Source organism: Lampetra planeri, chromosome 37 (assembly GCF_965212315.1).
Source record: "Lampetra planeri chromosome 37, kcLamPlan1.2.h2, whole genome shotgun sequence".
In the NCBI taxonomy this organism is placed as follows: Eukaryota; Metazoa; Chordata; class Hyperoartia; order Petromyzontiformes; family Petromyzontidae; genus Lampetra; species Lampetra planeri.
Genome location: NC_136143.1, coordinates 3,393,802 through 3,416,037, shown reverse-complemented (window position 1 = coordinate 3,416,037; position 22,236 = coordinate 3,393,802). Strand labels below are relative to the sequence as shown.

Below are 22,236 nucleotides of genomic sequence, written 5' to 3'. Positions count from 1 at the left end.
CGGTGAGGCATTTATAAACGATAATAAACAAAACAACAAAGCACTCACATGCTGTTCCCACGACCCTCACGCCCACACTACAACAACCCCTTTGTCACTGCCAAAAGCCTAAAGAACAATAAAAAAAAATCAGCTGACACGACTCAACAAATTATCCAAGGCAACCAAGACACCGCGTACTGTACAACAACAGCCACATATCGTCGTACACCCACCTACTTAGTCCACTTTTCATTAGATACCTGTTTCGTTGTTGTGGCCACTGTCTCATTGTTATCTGTGGTAACTGTAACATCACTTTGTTTCCTACTAGAGCAGTGGCTCTTAACCTGGGTTCGATCGAACCCCAGGGGTTCGGTGTTGTAGTGTGGGCGTGAGGCTCAGGGGTTTCGGTAGAGGTTAAGACACACACCTGACTCATATGATTCGTGATGACACGTCTGGCTTGGCCATCATTGGCTGCAAGTGATCACGCTACATCGCTTGGCCTATCTGTGCTGCAGGGAATTTGGTGCGCTCGGTAGTCGACTTGTGACTGTCGTGATGGTACGTCGTGTGATTTCTTTCTTAATATTTTAATCCCTTCATACTAACTATGTCGAGCAAAAAAAAAGTGGTCGGACGAATATGTACAATATGGATTCACATGTATAAAGGAACGTGATGGGAGTCAGCGCCCTAACTGCATGATTTGCAATGCCAAGTTGAGCAATTCTAGTCTAGCACCGGCAAAACTAAGGGAACACTTCCTTAAGCTGCATGGAGATGGGGAATACAAGAACACAACGCTCGCTGAATTCAAGGTGAAGAGAGCCAGATTCGATGAAAATGCTACTCTGCCTGTTCTCGGCTTTGCACCCATCAACAAACCGATCCTCACAGCATCGTACGAAATTGCTTACCTGATCGCAAAGCAGGGCAAACCACACACCATTGGTGAAACACTCATAAAACCAGCTGTGTTGAAGATGGCGAATATCATGCTGGGAAAAGCGGCTGAAGTTAAGTTATCCCAAATTCCTCTTTCAAATGACACCATCAGCGACAGAATAGAGGACATGAGCAAAGACATCTTGGCTCAAGTAGTTGCAGATCTGATTTCAAGCCCGGCAAAATTCAGCCTGCAACTCGACGAGACCACAGACGTTTCCAATCGAAGCCAGCTTGCTGTATTCATGCGCTATGTGAAAGACGACGTGATAAAGGAAGATTTTTTTTTATTTTGTAAGCCTCTTACAACAACAACTAAGGCAGCCGATGTGAGGAAACTTGTGGATGACTTATTCAAAGACAACAATCTTTCGTGGGATATGGTTTCTGCAGTTTGTGCGGACGGAGCTCCAGTCATGCTGGGAAGAAAGTGTGGTTTTGGTGCGCTAGTGAAAGCCGATGCACCACACATCATTGTTACGCATTGTATTCTGCACAGGCATGCGTTGGCAACAAAAACCTTGCCTCCAAAACTGACAGAAGTATTACAAATTGTAGTGGAATGCGTGAACTATGTGCAAAATAGTGCTCTGAGGCACCGCATCTTCAGTGAGCTGTGTAAAGAAATGGGCTCTGAATTCGAGGTACTTCTGTACCATTCTAACGTTCGGTGGTTATCCCGGGGACAGGTGCTGAATCGTGTTTTTGCCATGCGTGTGGAATTAGCCCTGTTTTTGCAAGAGCACCAATATTGTCATGCAGATTGCTTCAAAAATTCTGAGTTCATTCTCATTTTAGCGTACATGGCTGATATCTTCGCAGCTCTCAATCATCTCAATCAGCAGATGCAGGGCGGTGGAGTCAACATCATTGAAGCGGAAGAAAACCTGAAGGCTTTTCAAAAAAAGCTACCGTTATGGAAACGACGAACAGAGAACGATGACTTCGCAAACTTTCCCCTGCTGGACGACTATGTAAGTAAGATCGAAGATGTATCTGGAATCGGAGACATGTCTGTACCCGCGGAACTGAAGCAAGCAATTGCCACACACTTTGATGAGCTTGCAAAGTCTCTCGACGGAGACTTCCCTACAAGAGAGTCATATCCAGCATGGGTGAGAGAGCCGTTCGCGTTTAGTGTTGAGACAGCAGATGTCAATGATGAATACCTCGACGAAATCATTGAAATTCAGCAGAGCCAGGCTCAACAGCAACTCTTCAGAACAACAACGCTCTCAACGTTTTGGTGTCAACAAATGGTAACGTACCCTGTTATTGCTAAGAAATCCCTGGAGATTTCCATATCGTTTGCTACAACATATCTTTGCGAGCAATCCTTTTCGAGGATGCTGGACATAAAAACGAAGAAAAGGAACAGACTTTGTTGCGAAAATGATATGATAGTGGCACTTGCCAAGGTGAAGCCGCGCATTTCTGAACTGGTCTCTGAAAGGCAACAGCAGAAGTCACATTGATTTGCAGTAAGTATTCATTATTATGTTTTTGTGTGAAAATCATGTTTTGCTGGTTTTGTTCTTTGAACACAGTGATGTTGATGCACGGTTCATTTTGTGCACCAGTAAAACATATACCTATGTTTTGAATTTGAAAAAATCCGATTTTATTTTTCCAATTAAGAAGGGTTCGGTGAATGCGCATATGAAACTGGTGGGGTTCAGTACCTCCAACAAGGTTAAGAACCACTGTACTAGAGCGATGTGAGCGGTGTGAGCTGCTCTATTTGCACAGTGCGACCTCGCGTCGTGACATCGTCTCGTTACAACCACGGGCGCCCTTCTCACCGCCCTGAAGGGGGGTCAAAGGGCGTGGACAAAATGCGAAGTTCATCGCAACGAATGAAGAAGGGAAATCTCTCACTCGGAGGACGCCTTCAGAGCCGCACAAATCATACTGCGTTGTTGCAGCGGTTTCTACAATGAACTTAAAATGGTATTTTCGTTAGGCAATTCACGTTGAAAGTATCATAATTAAAAAATAAAATAAAACTTACACACCCAGTGTGTGTACTTGTTCTAGATTTGAAGCTTTCGTGACTGCAAGGATTCATACTCTTAGGTTTTTTCGTTAAAGTCACGTAGGAAAAAATAAAAATAATAAAATAAAATAATAATAAATGAAAATAACTATTAAATCACATTGAGTTATTTCATTTATTATTCTTTTCTTTTATTGTTATTATTTTTTTACCTACGTGACTTTACCGAAGAAACCTAAGAGTATGTGTGTACTTTCAGGTTTTTTACTTTTAGGTTCCATTACATCTATCGACTCGAGTTGGATCGATCAAAATGAACAATTATCACTCGTACAAAAACGGCAAACATTAAAACTAAAGTCTCAAATAGGTTAACATCTCGTACCTGCAATATATTTCATATCACAACACCGCAACTGAATTCCTCCATTAAATGGGATTGAGCACCAATGTTAAACATTTTAAACAAGTATTTTAGACATTGAAATCAACTGTAACATGAAAGTCTTCATTGTGCACATTTTTTAACGACCAACATTAACTCACTCAACGGTCGATTAACATTACCGAGTTTCCCGTCACTCGATTGACATTCGAGTAACATCAACTTAAGTTGTATATTATTGGAGCTAATGTAGAATGCAGCTTACCGGTTCAAATTCCATGCCTCTACTGTGCACGTGGGTCCAACTTATGATCACCATTGCCTGATCTTAGATAATTTTCATAATAAATATATATATTAAATAATTCGAATAATAAATAATAATGATTACACTACCTTGTTTTGCCCATCCTAGGACGGAAGCTATAATATTTACCAAAAATTTTAGTAGAGTATAATTGTATCTTGTGTAAATTTAATGGCAGTGAATCTTGCACTAAAGTATGTCATCAAACACTTCACTGCATTTCACTGTAGCATTGTATTAATGGCAGTGAATCTGGCACAAAACGAAGTCATAAAACACTTCACTGCAGCCATGTTACTGAGCGCTCCGAAACTCTTGTCAGACCATCGTCTTTGGGTTGAGGGGGTGGAATGTATTGCCGACACTTTAAACCTCACAGATCCCAGTCTCAATATTTACTTTCGTGTTTTGACCGGGGACCAGGCACGGTTTGTCCACTAGGAGGGCATTGGGCACCGCTCCACCAAACATTTGGAGATGATAATTTATTTTTCTCGTAAAAAAATACTTTCTTCTAAATTGCTTTGTTGTGTTTAAAAATAAGTAATATTAAAAACACGTTTTTTTAAACACGCTTTTATTAAATGTACTAGTAATGGCAGAACTCCACGACTCCAGGAAGTGGCCCCGAAGCTTGCCATAACGTGAGGGACCGTGGCCAATTACAGCCAACGTCAGTTGAGCGTGGACAATTAGACCCAAGCCGAAACATAACCAAAAAAAGATTGTTTAAAAATATATATCTTTTATGATATAATATAGTATTGTCATCGGTATGACGTAAGTATACCAAGTTTGCAGTTGATACCACATTGGGAAGTGGGTTAAATTGAGTTACAAGATTTGAGAATACAACAACGACAACAACGACAACAACAGACAGAGTGAGTTAAAAGAAAGCGTGTAAAAATCTAACAATTCTTTCAACGTGAATTGCCAAATGAAGATACCACGTTAGATTAAAAGGTCACCCGTGGCTGTAACGAGACGATGTCACGATGCGAGGTCGCGATGTGCAAATCGAGAAGCTCACACCGCCTACATCGCTCCAGGAGGAAAACAAAGTGACATTACAATTAACACAGATAACAATGAGACAGTGGCCACAACAACGAAACAAGCTCGTGAAAAGTGAAGTAAATAGTAGGCTTAAATTTCGATTTAAAGCTTTCGTAACTGCAGAGATTCATCTTCTTGGTTCTTTCGGTAAAGTCACGTAGAAGGGAAATAATAAAATAATAAAAATAAAACATAAAATAATTCTCACGACGTTTCGGCCACAACGCAAGCAGCCGTTCTCAGGTGAAGAACAGGTCTGTCGGAAAGACAGCGTCTGAATGGGCAACACCAGGTTTGGCAGCGTATATTTAAGCTGGGTTGGAGGGGGAAGGGACGCCTTGACACATGAGGACGGCTGCTTGCGTTGTGGCCGAAACGTCGTGAGAATTATTTTATTATGTTTTGTTTTTATTATTTTATTACTTCCCTTATACGTGACTTTACCGAAAGAACCAATAAGATAAATAGTAGGCCTTTGTACATTGTATTAATGTCGCTTAGTCAATAGAGATCAAAGCGTTTTTGTGTAGGTTTGGGTGTACGATGGTGTGTTCGGTACGCGGTGTCTTTTTTTGCCTTTGATAATTTGTTGAGTCGCGTCAGCTGATTTTTTTAATTGTTCTGTAGACTTTTGGCAGTGTGGACTTGAGGGTCATGGGAAGAGCATGTGAGTGCTTTATTGTTTTGTTAGAAATGCCTAACCGTTGGCAGATAAGACAGTTTTATATCACTTTCTCGGGAAGGCCAATAACGTGGCGAGGTTTTCCTCAATTGGAGCGCCGTCTTTTCAGAGGTCACTCGCAAGAGCCCCGCCTGGAGTGGCGATGTCAAAGGTCACGCAGGGCACTTGTAAAAGAGTCGGGGCGGGCAGGGTGGCCAAGGTTTACCCATGACGACTCAGCACTATCACGAGAGAGACAGAGACAGCGGATAGCGCCAGTGGTACAACGCGGGCTCGAACCCGTGTTAGTTTTTGTGTTTGACGGAGGAAGTAACCACTCGGCCAAGACAGAGAGAGAGAGAGACCTTGACTCGAAATCGCGTGGCGTGACACGGCGTGCTGTGACGGCTTTCGCCACAACAACAAAAACAACAAACATCGGGCACCACCGGCTTTGGAGGCCACGTGGCCGCATCTGGGACCACTGCCACCCCCCCCACACTCTCTCAACCCTGCTGCGTCGACGAGCTGTGTGTGTGCACGCGTATTCGCCCTCCACCTCGAGGTACAATTAGCACGTGTCAAGCTTGCTTGCCGGGTGTGATATACTAATGTATACAATCATTCATCGGATTTTAAACGTTTTAAGTGCCTGGTTTTAATTCTAGATTTGAAGTTTTCGTGACTGCAAGGATTCATACTCTTAGGTTTTTTCGGTAAAGTCACGTCAAGTCACTTACGTGACTTTGCCTGATTTTAATGTGGAATCCTGCCGTTATGTTTTTGACCCAGGTCTCACTTGCAAATACTTAATGCACGCACGGTTTCGATAAGCTATCACGTCGCGTTACATTCAGTACAGCCGTCTCGCGTCTCACGCAAAGTTTACGTAATGCGTGAAGATTAATTTACACTTATTTTATTTATCATGCGCGCACTAAGTTTTTAAATCCTTTATATTAAGTTCGCTTGCTTGCTTAGGACCGTGCAAATCTTTCGGTCGTTTTTTAACCCACTTCCCGTGATACAATCGAGCTGACATTTTCCACACAGACTCGTTGTGCGTGACAATTAATGTTCGTGAAATTTTTTTTCCTAAATTTTACACTTTTTAGGACAAAAATGTTATATTTAATTACCAATTGCTTAATGGTGCAATGCAATCATCTGACCCATAGGTGGCAGCCATCTCAAGCCAGAGGACGAGAGGACTCTAGCAGCCACACATATAAAGGATTTATAGTGAAAAACTTTGTTTTTACGGGTTATACTTATTATATAACGCGCTCCTCTAGCGGTGTTACGGAACGCGGCTTGCGAGTATGCCTCGGCAAGGTAAGGTAAAAGGTCAAAAGCAACAACCTTACCTTTACCCTACCTTTTACCTTACCACAATACAATCACTCGACCCTTACCTTTTACCTTTAGCAAGGTAATGTGAAAGGTCAAAAGCAACGAGCCTACCTTTACCCTACCTTTTACATTACCACAATACAATCACTCTACCCTTACCTTTTACCTTTAGCAAGGTAAGGTAAAAGGTCAAAAGCAACGAGTCTACCTTTACCCTACCTTTTACCCTTACCCCGTACAAATTACCCAATTGCAGGGTAATTACTGGGGTACTACTACACATGAAAAAGGTTTATAACAGGTAAATGCTAGGTAGAGCACTTTATTCATATAGAATACTCTCGATGATTCCAATTTTACACGCTTGGTGTTGTCGTTGTTGTCGTTGGTCTTGTCGTTGTTGTATCCTCAAATCTTGTAACTCAATTTTAACCCACTTCCCAATGTCGTGTCGACTGCAAACTTGGTATACTTATGTCATACTGATGACAATACTATATTCTATCATAAAAAATAAAAAAAGATATATTTTTACACATTATTTTTAATATGTTATGTTTCGGCTTGAGTCTAATTGACCACGGTCCCTTACGTTATGGCAATCTTCAGGGCCACTACCTGGGGTCGTGGAGTTCTGCCATTACTAGTACATTTCATTAAAGCGTGTTTAAAAAAAGAGTTTTTAAAATATTATATATTAAATGGAAACCACGGACTGCGCCACGGAGCTTTTAGCGGTAAACAAGGTACCGTATTTACCGGGTAATACTTCGCGCTACCTTTACCCTACCGGGTAATTCTTCCGAGCTACCTTTACCCTACCCTTTACCTTACCCCTTGGCATGTCGACACATTTACCTTTACCCTTTTACCCAGTAAAAAGGGTAAATTATCTTCTTGGTTCTTTCGGTAAAGTCACGTAGAAGGGAAGTAATAAAATAAAAAATAAAATAATAAAAACATAATAAAATAATAGTGAGAATTATTTTATTATGTTTTATTTTTATTATTTTATTACTTCCCTTCTACGTGACTTTACCGAAAGAACCAAGAAGATGAATCCCTGCAGTCACGAAAGCTTTAAATCGAAATTTAAGGGTAAATTACCTTACCTTGCCGAGACCTACTTGCGAGTCAGGCAGCAAAGTCGCGATGACGGCTGAGATGCAGCAACACGAGGACAACAGACAAACACACAGACAAAACATCATGGGTTTTTTTTGTAACCCCTATTGAAACGGCCATACGCCACATGGACCTGAACACTTGATTCCCCCTGTACAAGAATAGGGGGTAAACCGTACGGGTTGACAGGTTAATTGTAACAACCACAGCAGCAGAAGTTATCCGCATGAACTTTGTGGTGTGCACGCATTTTGCCTACCAATATGTCCGGTAAAGCGTCTCACTATTTTTGTTTTCCTTTACTTTCTTTCTTTAAATTAGGCTGTTACTATCGTTTAATACGTGTATGGTAGTGATGTGTACTGTAACCCAGTGAAATGTGTAGACGTAAGAATGAGGTTGGAAAGCGTGCTCTTCCTAACCCCAACCATTTCCTTTATTTCTTAGAGGGAAATTTACGTTTAATTTACACGATTTTGAGTTACGCGCCGTTTTTAAGCACACAACTCCCGCGTAAAACGAGAGGTAGCCATATAGCACTGATGATTAGCTCTCTGCTATGTTTCCTCTTGTACCGCGTGCTGTTCAGCATGTGCTGTCCGACGTTTCACTCCACCTGTTGCATGGCACCTCAAGGATTACCCTAACTCAGTTCAGCTCCCTAATTAAGCTCTCAGCGCTCAAAGCGAAACGTGGCACGGGCTGAACAACACAATCCGAAAACATATTGGCAGGCTATTTAGCACAACCGCGAATGTGTGTACAGCAGGGACGTGTGGTCAGGGAAGGCAGGGGAGGCAGAGCCTCACATGTCATACTCCAATGAAAATATCTGTTACAAAAAAAAAATAATAAAATAGATATTAAGATTTTCCCACTGATTTGTGTTATAAATGTCATTTCTGTACGATTCCAATCATTTTTTTTTGTCAAAATCGCCAAATTTCGGGAGCTCCGCTGCAAATACAGGAAGAGAGGTGAGGCAGTGACACGCTCAGCCTCCCCTCTGATTGCGCAACCCCTCAGTAACTGGATGGAGCGCGGGCAATAAGCGCGTGCCTGTTACTATCTCAGTATGTCACCAATGTAATGTTTGTAGACCCCTTCATTTCATGTCCTCGCCTTCCATACTCCAGGTAACTTATTTCACGTATGTGTATAAAGATATTTAGGCTCGCTGGTCTCGTCATGAAACTGCAATGAAAAAGCACCAGGGGAGGCAGCGATCACATCTGCCTCACTGAGGGGGACGTGTCTAACACGCCCCCTTCAGTGAGACCACGCCCTCTCCACGAGGCCACGCCCCCTTAGTGAGGCCACGCCCCCTCAGTGAGACCACGCCCCCTCCTCGAGAGGCCACGCCCTCTCAGTGAGACCACGCCCCTCCCCGTGAGGCCGCGCCCCCTCGGTGAGGCCACGCCCCTTCAGCGAGACCACGCCTCCTCGGTGAGGCCACGCACCTCTCCGCGAGGCCACGCCCCCTCTCCGTGAGGACACGCCCCCCGCATTGTTTGAATCTGGCTCTGACACTAGCCAGTGCCTCCCCGCACGTCACTGGTGTGCAGTAGTAAAATACTGACTGAACTTTGTGAACCGTTTAAAAGAGCACGTTGTTCTCTGTTTGCTCTTGTGTAATGCAGCGTGGCTCGAGCCAGGTGTCTCAGCGGTAGCGAGCACGGTCCGCAATCGAAACGTTGTGAATTCATATCCTGTTTGGGAGTTGCCTCAGCCCCATTATTCCTTCCTCCGAGCTATATAAAATTAGGAACCGTCGTGGAGAAGTCAACAGTGGTTGTCTTATTGAGAGCCTCACTCTTGGCATAAAAACGTGGAATTTCCTCCACCGGCTCAAGGCTACTAGCACTAGATGAACACCGCCTTTCGTGCTCATTTGACCCGGAATTAACTTGGAAAGCTGCGGCATCCACCTCTTTGCAGCCGTCTGCACGTGAAGGTGAACTCGGCTCGAGCAGGTGCGCGACCCTCGCTGTGGTACAAGCGATGGCCCGTGACGGACAGGTGTTCGTGGTGCTGGGAGGCTCGGGCTTTTTGGGCGAGTGGGTGGTGCGTCTGCTGCTGGAGAAGATAGGCGACTCGCTGAGCGAGGTGCGAGTCTTCGATTCCGTGGTGCGGGACGACATGCGTGCCTGGGCGAGCGGTACGTAGGCAATGTCTTTGCCACAATTTCTAAAATCTCCGCTTCAAAAGAGAGGCCCGAGTCAAATGCTAAGTATATCGACACGGTGCAAATAGGACAGGTACAACACATGCTGTCCCATAATTGTATTTATAATAACCACATCCTTTTTTTTATTTTTAGTCCGTGTGAAGTGTCTCTTGATTTGAGGGTTGTCACCTTTCCTGATTTTCCCAGGATCATCCTCTCATTGATGTAGCTGTACTGGGAAATCTCTGGGGTTTTTTCAGTTTCATAATCATACATCACTCAAGGCAGGTCCCTCCTGTTTTGGTCGGATCGGAACGTGTCAAAGAGCTTGCCCATGGAGGAGATGGAGCGATTAAATCAGTTCGTGTGCAGGCGCTATATGGATTGTTACATCGCAGGATCGTGAACGGTGGCGGTGGCTTGGGGAGACATTCATCCAGCAGTATCTTGATCATGGCTGATGACGATGCATTTGCATTTGATTAAGCTCACTGCTGGCACGTCGTGCTGGTGTGGCGCTGCAGGCCCGTGCAAGCTGACGCTGATCAAGGGAGACATCACGGACTACGAGCAGCTGGCGGCGGTCGTGCGCGGAGCTCACGCGGTTATCCACTCAATCAGCATCATCGATTTCATGAACATCGTCCCCAAGGAGCGCATGCAACGCGTCAACGTGGGCGGTGAGTACGCGCAACCGGTTCCATGTCATGGCGTGGGACAGTTGCAATAACGGTGGTTTATTAAATCAACCCCTGCCCCACCGTAGCCAAGTTGTGTGTAGTGGGGTAAAGTATGCGTACTCCCACCTCTTACAAGACATCTGGCAGATTAACTCTAGAGCGCCCTCTAGCGGAGGCCCTTCCACCAGCAGTGCAGTGAGCAATAAATTGCAAGGCTACACCTTTAATTTTATTGCAGATGTGAGAATGTTCATCTAGTGCCCATTGTCGCGTGCGATGACGGCCACGCACAGCCGGCTGTGCTCATGGCCAAGCAGGGACCGCGCATTAATAACTGCGTGGCGCGTGTGTGGTGGCGCAGGCACACAGAACGTGGTGCGTGCATGCGTGCAGGAGAGCGTGCCGATCCTGGTGTACACGAGCAGCACCGAGGTGGTGGGGCCCAACAAGCGATTCGATCCCTTCTTCCGGTGAGCTGACTGTCGGCACGGGGCAGCACCACCTGCGCAGGGCACTGGGGTCCTGCTTGTCCAATCGCAGGCCGGTGCTGCTTTACCTTGTGCCGCACAGGGACAGCTGTCACTTGTTTTTGCTTTTGCGTGTCTGGGTGCAGCTCATCACCGGGGGCAAGCTGAGCACCCCTTGGCCAGGGATCGACAAGCAAAATAACAAGAAGAGCCATTTTTTGTGTCTCAATGTATATATGAATAAACATTTTCAGTCCATCAGCTTATTTAACTCTCCAAACAATCGTGATCCGGCCAACGTCTTCATCGCATTTGACGAGATGTGGAATTGTTCTCCGGTGTTTCTGACCTCACACTGTTTTGTGCTACATTCACAGAGGAAACGAAGACACCCCATACAAAGTGTCGCACAACAATTTGTACTCCAGCACCAAATGTGAGGCCGAGAATATCGTCCTGAGCGCCAACGGCACCAAGGTGAGCGGACTGGCGCAGCGCTGCCGCCACCGCGAGTGCCGCATCTGACACGGGGAACTCTACGCATCCCCAAACAGCATCTCATCTTGAGTTTAAAACGAGTGACAATAATGCATAAAAAGCGAACCACTTCTGTGCGTATGCAAAACATCCGATTGCTATTTTCTGAAGAAGTGCATTGTGGTCCTCCTCTTGGCTGAGGTCACCATCAGTACAAATATGAGCAAATGTGACCGACAAGACAGGCAGCAGCAGTGATGCATTGAAAGAAAAACTGTGAATTGGATTCATCCTGATTATAATTCATCAGTATGGTGTAGTCAACAATGCTCACTGCTACAAAATATGCCTCTGGAAACCGTATATTGTACATATATATTCTGTCAGGATGGGTTTTTATCATCATTTACAGATATCTCGTCGTGTCGTATGTTATCCCGCTGTGTCCTTGAGCCAGGGGTGGAAATGTTCAGTGGTGGGAAAGAAAATCTGAACCAGACTTAGTTTCAGAAGGAACCAGGGACAAGTGTTGTAGTGGCAGGTAGTGTATATATCTACACAGATATACAGAGATGCATAATTCGCAAGTATCCGTCCATCAAGATTCTGTATTTCGAAAACGGTACATGGGAGGAATCGTGCATGAAACTGCGTAAAATGTCTGCGAAAATGCGTAACAAAAACGTATGACACTGCTTTATTTATAAGGAATGTGTTGCTGAATCAGGAAAACTTTATTTGTGATTCAAGGCTCGCGTCCGCTGATCGTTCTACCGCTGAGCCCTGTGGCCACATTACATTTAAAGATAATCTAACTGCAGTTGCTTTAGCTGAACACGCAAATAAAAGCATGACAAGAACCTCATAGGGAACCACCGATGAGAGACAGCCAATCATTGCAGAACAAGAAGAGAAAAGTCTTGAGATGGGTTTTGCGAAGAGGAAGCACTTAGACTTGAACAGGGGCAAGGAGCTAGCAGAGTTTCCCAGTGCAAGGCAGCAGCAGAGAAGGAGCAATCTCCCATTGAAAGAAGATTGACCGAGGGTTTTGATGGAAGGCCTCAGTTGCTGGAACGGAGAGCCCATGAAGGGGAGCAGAGTGTGGGGAGAGGCGATGGGTGGGGACAGATTCGTGGAGGAGTTTGAAGACGGCGATATAAAAGATTATTCGTGATTTGATTCAGAGCCAGTTGAGGGATTTGAGGATTGGGATGAGATCTTGTTTGTGGGTGGCCATGTCTCTATGAATTAGTATATGACTCTAACCAGTCATTGTGGTAAACGGTTACAAGGCTACACGGAGGAGAGGGGGGAAATCTATGTTTCTGCTTTTGCGTGTCTGGGTGCAGCTCATCGCCGGGGGCAAGCTGAGCACCTGTGCTATCCGCCCGTCAGGCATTTATGGGGAGAAGCACGACTCGCTAGAGCAGGCCTACAGGCGTGCACAAAAGAAAAGCGGGGTGGTCATTCGCGTCTCGCCCACAAACTCGGAGCATGGGCGCGTGTACGTAGGTGCGTAATGCATACACTCTGGTTTCCAATTCTTCCTCCATGATAGTATTGCGATGTGGTTGTAATGTCTCGACTAACTGGATAGCACGAAAATAGTTTGGGGTGAAAATGTTTCACGTCTATTTTCCACGTGTGCCACGAGCTGGGAGGTGACACGGTTGCATGGGTCCTGGTGCAAGGAATGAACCTGTTCAAAACGTGGAACACCTCAAAAGTGTTCATGGGTCTCCCTCCTACTCGACCTGCTCCCCCAACACAATGTTGCCAGACCCTCCTCACAAAATCGATCCGGCACATGTACTCCTTTGATACGGGGAAGCGATCGCGTCAAAAATGGAGGGTTCCGTGTGACAACTCGGGTAACGTGGGGATGGTGGTTCTGCTGTCTTCACAGGTAACGTGGCGTGGATGCACGTGATGGCTGCACAGGCCCTGGAGAAGAAGCCCCAGACAGTGGGCGGCCAGGTCTACTACTCATGTGACGAGTCGCCCTTCATGAGCTACACTGACTTCAACATGGAGTTTTTCTCCGAGCTGGGCTTCCGCGTAAGCGGAGAGCGGATGATTCTGCCGTACTATGTCTTCTACCTATTGGCGATACTGCAGGAGGTTTTGCAAGTAAGTACAGTCGGTTGGTTCCTATTACACTTGTCTAAAAAATCGCCGGCACTCATCCCTTCTCTCTTTCAGGGAAATTCTGGAATTCGCCCAGCTGCTGCTGTCACTGGTTACAATAAAAAAAACACGCGCACTCGCCCATTTCCGCCAGATCTGTCTGGGTCATATTTTAGCAGCCGACAAAATGCATCTCGTGCACCTCTCTACGCGTGCGAGCAACCCAACACAAAGTTCTAAATTATTGACTGTCGGCTGTGGGTGATGGTGTAGAGTTGCCAGTTTGTGAATGGATCACATACAAGTAGCTCAAATGGTAGACTAATAAGACGTGAGAATCGATAAGATTTCTGCTTTTTAGTTAAATTTTTGTTTGTCTATTGTTTATACTGCATTCTTTTTGAACATTGTATTTGGTCTACAATCACTTCCTGATTATCTTAAACTCCCCTTTGTTCTGGCGACTCGAGATGTACTGGATGGGAGGAGCGGTATAAATCATACACGATGATGATGTTCCAGGTGGTGCTGGGGCCACTGACGGGCTTCAAGCCATTTCTGAACCGCTACATGCTGAATTCCCTCATCTCCACGTTTACCGTGAGCTCCGACAAAGCAAGCCGCCACTTCAACTACGAGCCACTCTACAGCTGGGCCGAGTGCCGCCAGCGCACCGTGGCATGGCTGCGGGCCTTGCCCGTTGCCGCTACGCCAACCCCACCGCACTGACCCCACAACACCGCACTCACTCAACTGAAATCATTATGCTAACCCGACCTCACCACACTGACCAATACGCTAAATGGGGTAAGGGTGATGTGTAAGGAGAGTACTGTATATGGGTTTCAACCCCTCAACAATAGCTACCAGGTGCTGAATTCACAAAATTCCCTCATTCTGCAGTGGACAGTGTCTCTTGTATTAGCAATGAACACCATATGCTCAGTGTTGAAACCTTTTTAGTGAAACTCTGGCAGAATTCAGAAATAAGATATGGAGCAACCGACATCCTTCTCCCGCACCTCCGATTAGCACGGTTGGCTACATACGGTGTGAAAGAAGTTGAACTTACCATACATATATCTACCGAGTATAAACCACATACACACACACAGAAATAATCAAAATCAAATTTTATTAAAACATTCAAAATCACAGGCACTTAAAGGTTTTGCTTTCATGTGTATATTTCTTACGAATAATGGCATTGAGCAAATTTATATATAAAGAAAAATATATCGTGTGTGATTGTCCAGCTTTGCATTTTCAAAGGTAAACCGTATCAATTATGAAATGTAGATGCTTAAGCCAGAGCAAGGTAAGGCACATAGGACGAGATGAAACCTCATCCCCATTACTTAAGAGGTAGCTCATTAATACTGTTCCCTGTACCTTTGCGATCTGAGAAACACAAACATTAAAGTGACTGAAAGGTATACAAAATCAATGATATGGAAATTTTAAAAATCATTACATTATAAAATAAAGACAGAAAGCAAGCATGCATCACAGATTAAGAAAACATTTTTAACTCGCTGTGTTATTACTGAATTCGGCTCCGATGCAGCACTGTGTAACGCAGAGTTACTTTGCCACGTACTTCAAGACAAAGTAAATCTGGCCGTGATCAGTCACTAACTCTGATATGTCGCTCCATTGCATTGAACGTATGAAGGCAGGTTTGGCCACAACTAATTTTTAAGTATTACAAACACTTTATTCTGGTTCGTGCTAAAGATTTACTATCTCACGTAAAAAGTCAAATCGCAATATCTCTTCGTCACTGGGGTTTAGAGACAATTGCACTTTTACTGAAAATTAAACTATACAGCATGTGGTATGTGAGTCGGGGGGTGGGGTCTTAATGCCTCATGGATATCGCTGTGGTTTTCCCACTAATAGCCCCCACATTCGTCCAGCTAGAAGGCATAGTTGCGCCTCGTGGAGGGTGTGGTTGCGCTGGAGGAGGGTGGTGATGGTGACCCCCCATTGCCAGCAGAGTATGCAGCTGCCCCCCGTACTGCATTTTCACCCAGGACACCCGTCTCTCGGGATACCTTCAGTGAAAAGTCGACCACTGGGTAGCCCTGCAACAACACAGCAAATAGCATCAACCACTGTGCTCTTGGACAGATGGATGAATCTATTCTACTTTGTAGAATGACTGCAACATCTCTGAAATTCAACCAGGCACGCATAATACAATAAAGAGGAAGAAACAACATGCATATACACGGATTCTGTAACGCTTGCCAAAATGTGTTTTTGCTTTGGTGTATTTAATTCGCGATAACATTACGTTGTGAGCTATACAAGACTAGGTCACACGGCACATGACATGATGTCACAAGACTGGAGCAGTTTGGGCTATTTTATATTGGGTAAGTCCTGATCAGGGGAGGCAGAGCCTCACCCGTCATACTCAAATTAAAATAGCTGTTACGAAAAATAGTAATAAAATTAAGATGATTACACTGATCTGTATTATAAATGTAATTTCTGTACGATTCCAATCATTTTTATAGTCAAAATCGCAAATATGCGGAGATCCGCTGCAAATACATAGAGAGATGAGAGGTGAGGCAGCGACGAGCTCAGCCTCCCCTCTGATTGCGCAACCCCTCAGAAACTGGATGGAGCGAGGGCAATAAGCGCGTGCCCATTACTGTCACTCTGCATGTCACCAATGTAATGTTTGTAGACCCCTTCATTACATGTCCTCGCCTTCCATAGTCCAGGTAACTTATTTCACGTACATGTATAAAGATATTTAGGCTCGCTGGTCTGGTCATAAAACTGCAATGAAAAAGTACCAGGGGAGGCAGCTATCACATCTGCCTCACTGAGGGGGGTGTATCCAACACGCCCCCCTCAGTGTGTGAATCTGGCTCTGATACTAGACAGTGCCTCCCCAGCCATTGACCTCACCGCACGTCACTGGTCCCGATTAACAACAAAACTTTACACTCAAATGTAATTTATATTCGTTCATCTTTTTAAGAGTTAGTGACCTCATATGACAGATAGCTGGACAGAACTCGTGCACGAACGCTTTCAACCTTGGTTGGAAAAAATGGACAATGACACATTAGCAAAAAATAAAGAAATTCGTAGTTCATGACACCCTATGACAGAAAAAATGTAATTAACTTATGTTATTTAGGCAATGGTCCTTCATTCAGAGCAGCTAACCATAAACACTGCAAGAACGGAAAATATGGCAACGTCATGGATGTTACCACAAGCACAAAAGGCTACGAGCTTCAGGTCGTCAGCTGGCATTGTTTACCTGCGTGAGGGAACCCAGCGACACGATGTCCACGCTGGGTCCGAGGTAGCGCAGCAGGTTCTCATCCGTTACGCCCCCGCTCGCCTCCACCACCACCCCTGGAAACTCGCTCTTCAGTGTCTGCGCGTGCGTGTGCAGCATCTGCCACCATCGTCGATAAAACCATGTGCTTAGGGTTAGGAAACCAGAACTATTGGTTTAATCTTGACTTGAAGCTTTTGTGACTGCAGGAATTCATATTCTTTAGGTCTTTCGGTAAAGCCACGTAGATAGAAAAATAATATAAAAACATCACGACGTTTCCATTGCAACACAAGCAATCATCATCAGGTGACGATTGCTTGTGTTGCGATCGTGATCTTTTTATTTTTTATTATCATTTTTCTATCTACGTGGCTTTACCGAAAGACCCAAAGAATAATAACTAGTGGTTGCTTATAAAATTCGTTGCAGCAAATTGGTAGGCCAACGAGTGATAAGCATTTAACAAAAAACATCTACATATAAAAAAATGTTTAAGCTACTGCTGTTTGATAAATTAATATAAACCATGTCCCCGTTTTAATAGTCCCATTAATTGCCTCCTGCGTGGACACAAAGACACTGAACAGGCGGCGTGCTGCTGTGTGATATGGAGCTGTGCGATACTAACGGGTGGAGCAACGTTATCCAGCATGATGACATCCGCCCCCGCCCGGGCTGCCTCCCGCCCCTCCTCCAGTGTGCGACACTCAACTTCCACCTTCAGGCTGAATCCACCAACGCGCTTCGCATCACGCACAGCCTGTACGTGACCACACGTTTCAAGTCTTTAACATCCCACACACACAAGTCAACATTGACCCACTCACCAGTCCATACATCCACACGTCCACGGTTACCTGTGTTATCCCGCCAGACGACCACACATGGTTGTCCTTGAGCATGATCATGGAGGAGAGGTCATATCGGTGAGTGGCAGCACCGCCCACCAGCAGCGCGTGTTTCTCCACCAAGCGGAATCCCGGCGTCGTCTTGCGCGTTCCTGCAACCTGGCCGGCCCAGCCCGCCGCCCGTGCCGTCTCGCAGGCCCTCCGTGCCGCCGTGGCCACTCCGCTGGCACGGGCCAGACAGTTGAGTGCGGGTCGCTCTGCCAGGAGGAGGTGCCGCGCCTTGCCGGTGACCACCGCAACGCGACACGGTGCCTCGCCGGCATGCCTGGACAAGCATTAATGAGCCGATGTGGTATTCTGACCTTAATAGTTTAGTTTAAACTGAACCATGTAGCGTCAGCTCAGCTAGACACAGTTTTCTTAAGGGTCCACGTCATGCATTCCAATAAAGAATACATATATTTTTTGCTTTTTCCATTAAAAATTCACTGTTTATTGCTGTAAAAACGGTACACTTCATGACGTCTGCCATATTCCAGGGAATGTGACCCCACTCTACTAATTCGCAACCAAGAACCACATATAAAAAAGTTACCTCTGTTTTTTTGCCTTGATAAGATATTTTATAAATGTACAGTCTATTGCACAATGCTAAAAATGTAAAAATCCAAATTCGGCATGAAGTTGTAACACGGCTGCTTTCAGTGCGATGCATTGAAATAACAATGCATTGCTCTACCCCGCAGCAGGTGTGACATTTTAAAAATGAATGCCCTATAACAGCGTGGTGCACCCATACCTGTCAACCCATACGGTTTATCTGTATTCTTACAAAGGGAAATTGAGTTTTCAGGTTCATACAGTGTACAGCCGTTTAAATACGGGCAAAATATTGTTTTTGCCTATTTGTATTTCTCTCTTGTAATAGGACTTTTTAGGATGAACGTTGAGATGTATAAGGGCACTGGGTGACCGATAAGGTCTGAATTGGTCTGTAATAAGGTAGGGGCACTGATCAGCACAGGTGTGTGCACCGTACCGTAGCAGCATGTCCCCGTCGTGGTAGAACCACTCGACGTTGCAGCCCAGCTCATGGAACACGGCCTGGAAGAACGGTGCCCCAGCCAACACGCCGGGTGTCTTGCACAGCAACACGGCGCGTTCGTCACGCTCGCCCACCACCAGCCCTCCGTAGTCGAAGGCAGGCGAGTCCTCCCGCAGCCACGCACGCGCCAGGTCGCTCAGCGAGGCCGGTGGCAGAAGGTGGGACAGGTCGGCCATGGAATTGATCCTCCCCGGGGGAGCTCCACACTTTGCACGTAGCAGCGGCAAGGACGGCAGCGATGACCTTATATGGACGCGGTGGTGACCTGAGAAATATAGTTCACGGAGTTTTAACCATATGACCCCATACCAGAAGTCGCAAACGGGTTTTGATTCCTTACCCGTACCCGGCCGCACCAGGGTCGCAAACGGGTACCTGTACCCTACCCGATACCCGGCTACCCGTACCCGGCCGGGTATCGGGTAGGGTACGGGTACCCGATTGCGACCTCTGCCCCATACATCATGTACATTCATGGTTTAGCGGCGGTGCACTGCGCTACGAATCCACAGCAACTTGAATTTGATTCCTGGCCATGGCTAACATCAGTGGCAAGTGAATGCAGAACCGGTCCTCGCCACCCCCTTCAACAACCCGTATTGACCATCGTGTAGAGTCGTATGGTCAAACAATCCCCATGAGTAACACGGTGGAGGGAGGCCTTTAATCAATAGTGGGTTGACAGAGAACTGTAAATGACTCATGTTTAACCCATACATACAAGATGACATTTAAAAGCGCTAAGTAATGCACCTCGACATCTTTACTCCGACATTTCTCGTACGGTACTTTGTTTGCACGTTACTTTCACGTGTGATGCAACACTGGTTATACAATGTTCTATTCTTAATGTCGACATTTACAGCCGCTGCTGTAAAACGATTACACCATCCTTATATAACACTCGGACAAACTGAAAGCGGTTAGATTTACGAGCCGTGCTAGGGTCACGGACAGGGTTATGATCTGGATTACGGACTTGGGTGAGGGTTAAAGATTTGGTTAGGGGTTAAGGTGAGTTTTGGCTAGATATTACAAGTCAGAATCAGGAACTGTGAAAGTGTTAAGGGTAGTGTTAGTGTCATGGTTAGGAGATAGGGTCAGAGCTTTTGGTTAGGGTCTGAGTCAAGCGATTCTTTATTTAATGTTAGAGTTGGGTGATGATGAGGGTTTGGGGCAACATTGGGGTCATGGTATGGGTCAGACAGAGTAAGATCTCGGCCTCCCCGTGTCCCCTCGATGACACCGAGGCCATGGGACACGGGGCCTTACCGAGCCCGCGACCTTCCCTGGACAATGAAGGAGAAGATCAGCGCAATGCCCCCCACAGTCTGGCCAAGCTAAGGGCCCGAAGGTCACAGTAAAGGGAGAATGAGTGTCGTTAGGTGAGGTAAGAGGGTGGAGGGTGAGGGCCACTGGGTGAGGTGGAGGTGAGAGATTGGAGGTGAGGGGGATCGTGAGTGAGGTTACGGGTAAATGTGAGCAGAGATCTTCATGCGTGAATGGAAAGGGCCCCGGTGAGGATGAGGTCCCCCGGTTGGGAGTAAAGGTGAGGGCGACAGGGGTTGAGGGGGTGAGGGCAACAGGGGTTGAGGGGGTGAGGGCGACAGGGGTTGAGGGGGTGAGGGACCCTGCCTGGGTGAACCCTGGTACGGTGGTGTGTGCCGCGGTGAGAGGTACAGATGGGGGTGAGGAGTGGTGAGCGTTTGGGGAGAAGACTGTACCGTACAAATAAAGGTGAGGGTACCGGTGGGAGATGGAGGTGAGGAGTAAAGATGAAGTCCCCAGGTGAGTAGCGGGGAGGAAGCCTGGGCAGGGGTAAGGGCCGGGGTGAAGAGTCGAGACGAGTGTGAGTGGTGAGGATTAGAGGGTGAGGAGTGGTGAGGGTTAGAGGGCGAGGAGTGAGTGTGAGGAGTGGTGAGGGCTAGAAGGTAAGGAGTGGTGAGGATTAGAGGGTGAGGAGTGGTGAGTGTGAAGAGTGGTGAGGATTAGAGTGTGAGGAGTGGTGAGGGTGAGGAGTGGTGAGGGTGAGGAGTGGTGAGGGTTAGAGGGTGAGGAGTGGTGAGGGTTAGAGGTTTAGAGTGTGAGGAGTGGTTAGGATCTGGTGAGGATCTGGTGAGGGTTAGAGTGTGAGGAGTGGTGAGTGTGAGGAGTGGTGAGGGTGAGTATCTTGTGAGGTTCTGGTGAGGATCTGGTGAGGGTTAGAGTGTGAGGAGTGGTGAGTGGTGAGGAGTGAGGAGGGGTGAGGGTGAGTATCTGGTGAGGTTCTGGTGGTACCGCTCTGGTGAGGGTTAGAGTGTGGTGAGGAGTGGTGAGGAGTGGTGAGTGGTGAGGAGTGGTGAGTATGTGGTGAGTATCTGGTGAGGTGCTGGTGGTACCGCTCTGGTGAGGGTTAGAGTGTGGTGAGGAGTGGTGAGGGTGAGGAGTGGTGAGGAGTGGTGAGCTGCTGGTGGTACCGCTCTGCTCGCAGGAACCGGCGCTGGGTCCCCTCCACGAAGCGGCCACGACTGCTGCTGAAGGCGCGGCGAGGCGTTACCACAACAGAGGATTCCCCTCCAGATCCTAAAGTTTTCACGGGCTGTCGGTAATCTGTGTTTGTTTAAAGCTCCCTTTGGTTTTACACTCGAAGTTATGTATCTGTGCCTCTAAAAATTACAAGTATTATTATTATAATTTTTTTAAACGCTAAGAGCAATTATTTTTTAATCGTTTAGTGATCGTTCGATGGGCTGCCTGATTACAGTAAAACCTTGGATTGCGAGCATAATTCGTTCCGGAAACGTGCTTGTAATCCAAAGCACTCGTATATCAAAGCACTCGTATATCAGTTGTGATCACGTGACGCTCGGCAGACAAAGCGTATGCACGTACTACTCGTATTGCAAGATCTCGCTCGTTTATCAAATTCATATTTATTTCAAAAAATTTGCTCGTCTTGCAAAACACTCGCAGACCAAGTTACTCGCAATCCAAGGTTTTACTGTACTTTGTTATGTAACACCGTGCGAGTTTTGTGTTAAAAGTCAACATTTAAACTTAATATGTACAGACTATCTTTTTTACAGTTATGTTACGGTAAAATAGAGGTTAAGAGACGGGATTTGGCAGCACTTGTGCAACGGAAGAAGCAGTGCAGACAGCACTGCAAGTACATTAACGAGACAGAACGCAATTGATAATTAATTGGTTACAAGAACCATAAGCCCCCGGCTCTCGCATAAGGGGCCGCCCATAAA

At 46.1% G+C, this 22,236-nt stretch overlaps 2 protein-coding genes across 4 annotated transcripts; one reads left to right on the top strand and one right to left on the bottom strand.

Moving 5' to 3' along the window:
- The first annotated feature begins 5,668 nt into the window (after positions 1-5,668).
- On the top strand, positions 5,669-14,977 carry HSD3B7 (hydroxy-delta-5-steroid dehydrogenase, 3 beta- and steroid delta-isomerase 7). Of its 3 annotated transcripts, none has more exons than XM_078611787.1 (8): positions 5,669-5,903; positions 9,755-9,974; positions 10,508-10,663; positions 11,025-11,133; positions 11,508-11,607; positions 12,957-13,119; positions 13,514-13,737; positions 14,257-14,977. In XM_078611787.1, exons 2-8 carry the CDS (start codon positions 9,818-9,820, stop codon positions 14,461-14,463), a joined length of 1,116 nt encoding a protein of 371 aa, XP_078467913.1. In that variant the 5' UTR covers positions 5,669-5,903; positions 9,755-9,817; the 3' UTR covers positions 14,464-14,977. The 3 variants fall into 3 exon arrangements, with proteins under 3 accessions (XP_078467913.1, XP_078467911.1, XP_078467912.1); XM_078611785.1 differs by lacking the exon at positions 5,669-5,903 and adding an exon at positions 6,496-6,673; XM_078611786.1 differs by lacking the exon at positions 5,669-5,903 and having other exon boundaries at positions 9,446-9,974.
- QPRT (quinolinate phosphoribosyltransferase) lies at positions 14,853-21,555 on the bottom strand. Its single transcript, XM_078611788.1, has 6 exons — positions 21,457-21,555; positions 18,935-19,265; positions 17,905-18,220; positions 17,676-17,807; positions 17,024-17,164; positions 14,853-15,821 (listed from the first exon to the last, which is right to left on the bottom strand). The coding sequence occupies exons 2-6, from the start codon at positions 19,174-19,176 to the stop codon at positions 15,654-15,656; spliced, it is 999 nt and encodes a 332-aa protein (XP_078467914.1). The 5' UTR covers positions 19,177-19,265; positions 21,457-21,555; the 3' UTR covers positions 14,853-15,653.
- Positions 21,556-22,236: the final 681 nt, after the last annotated feature.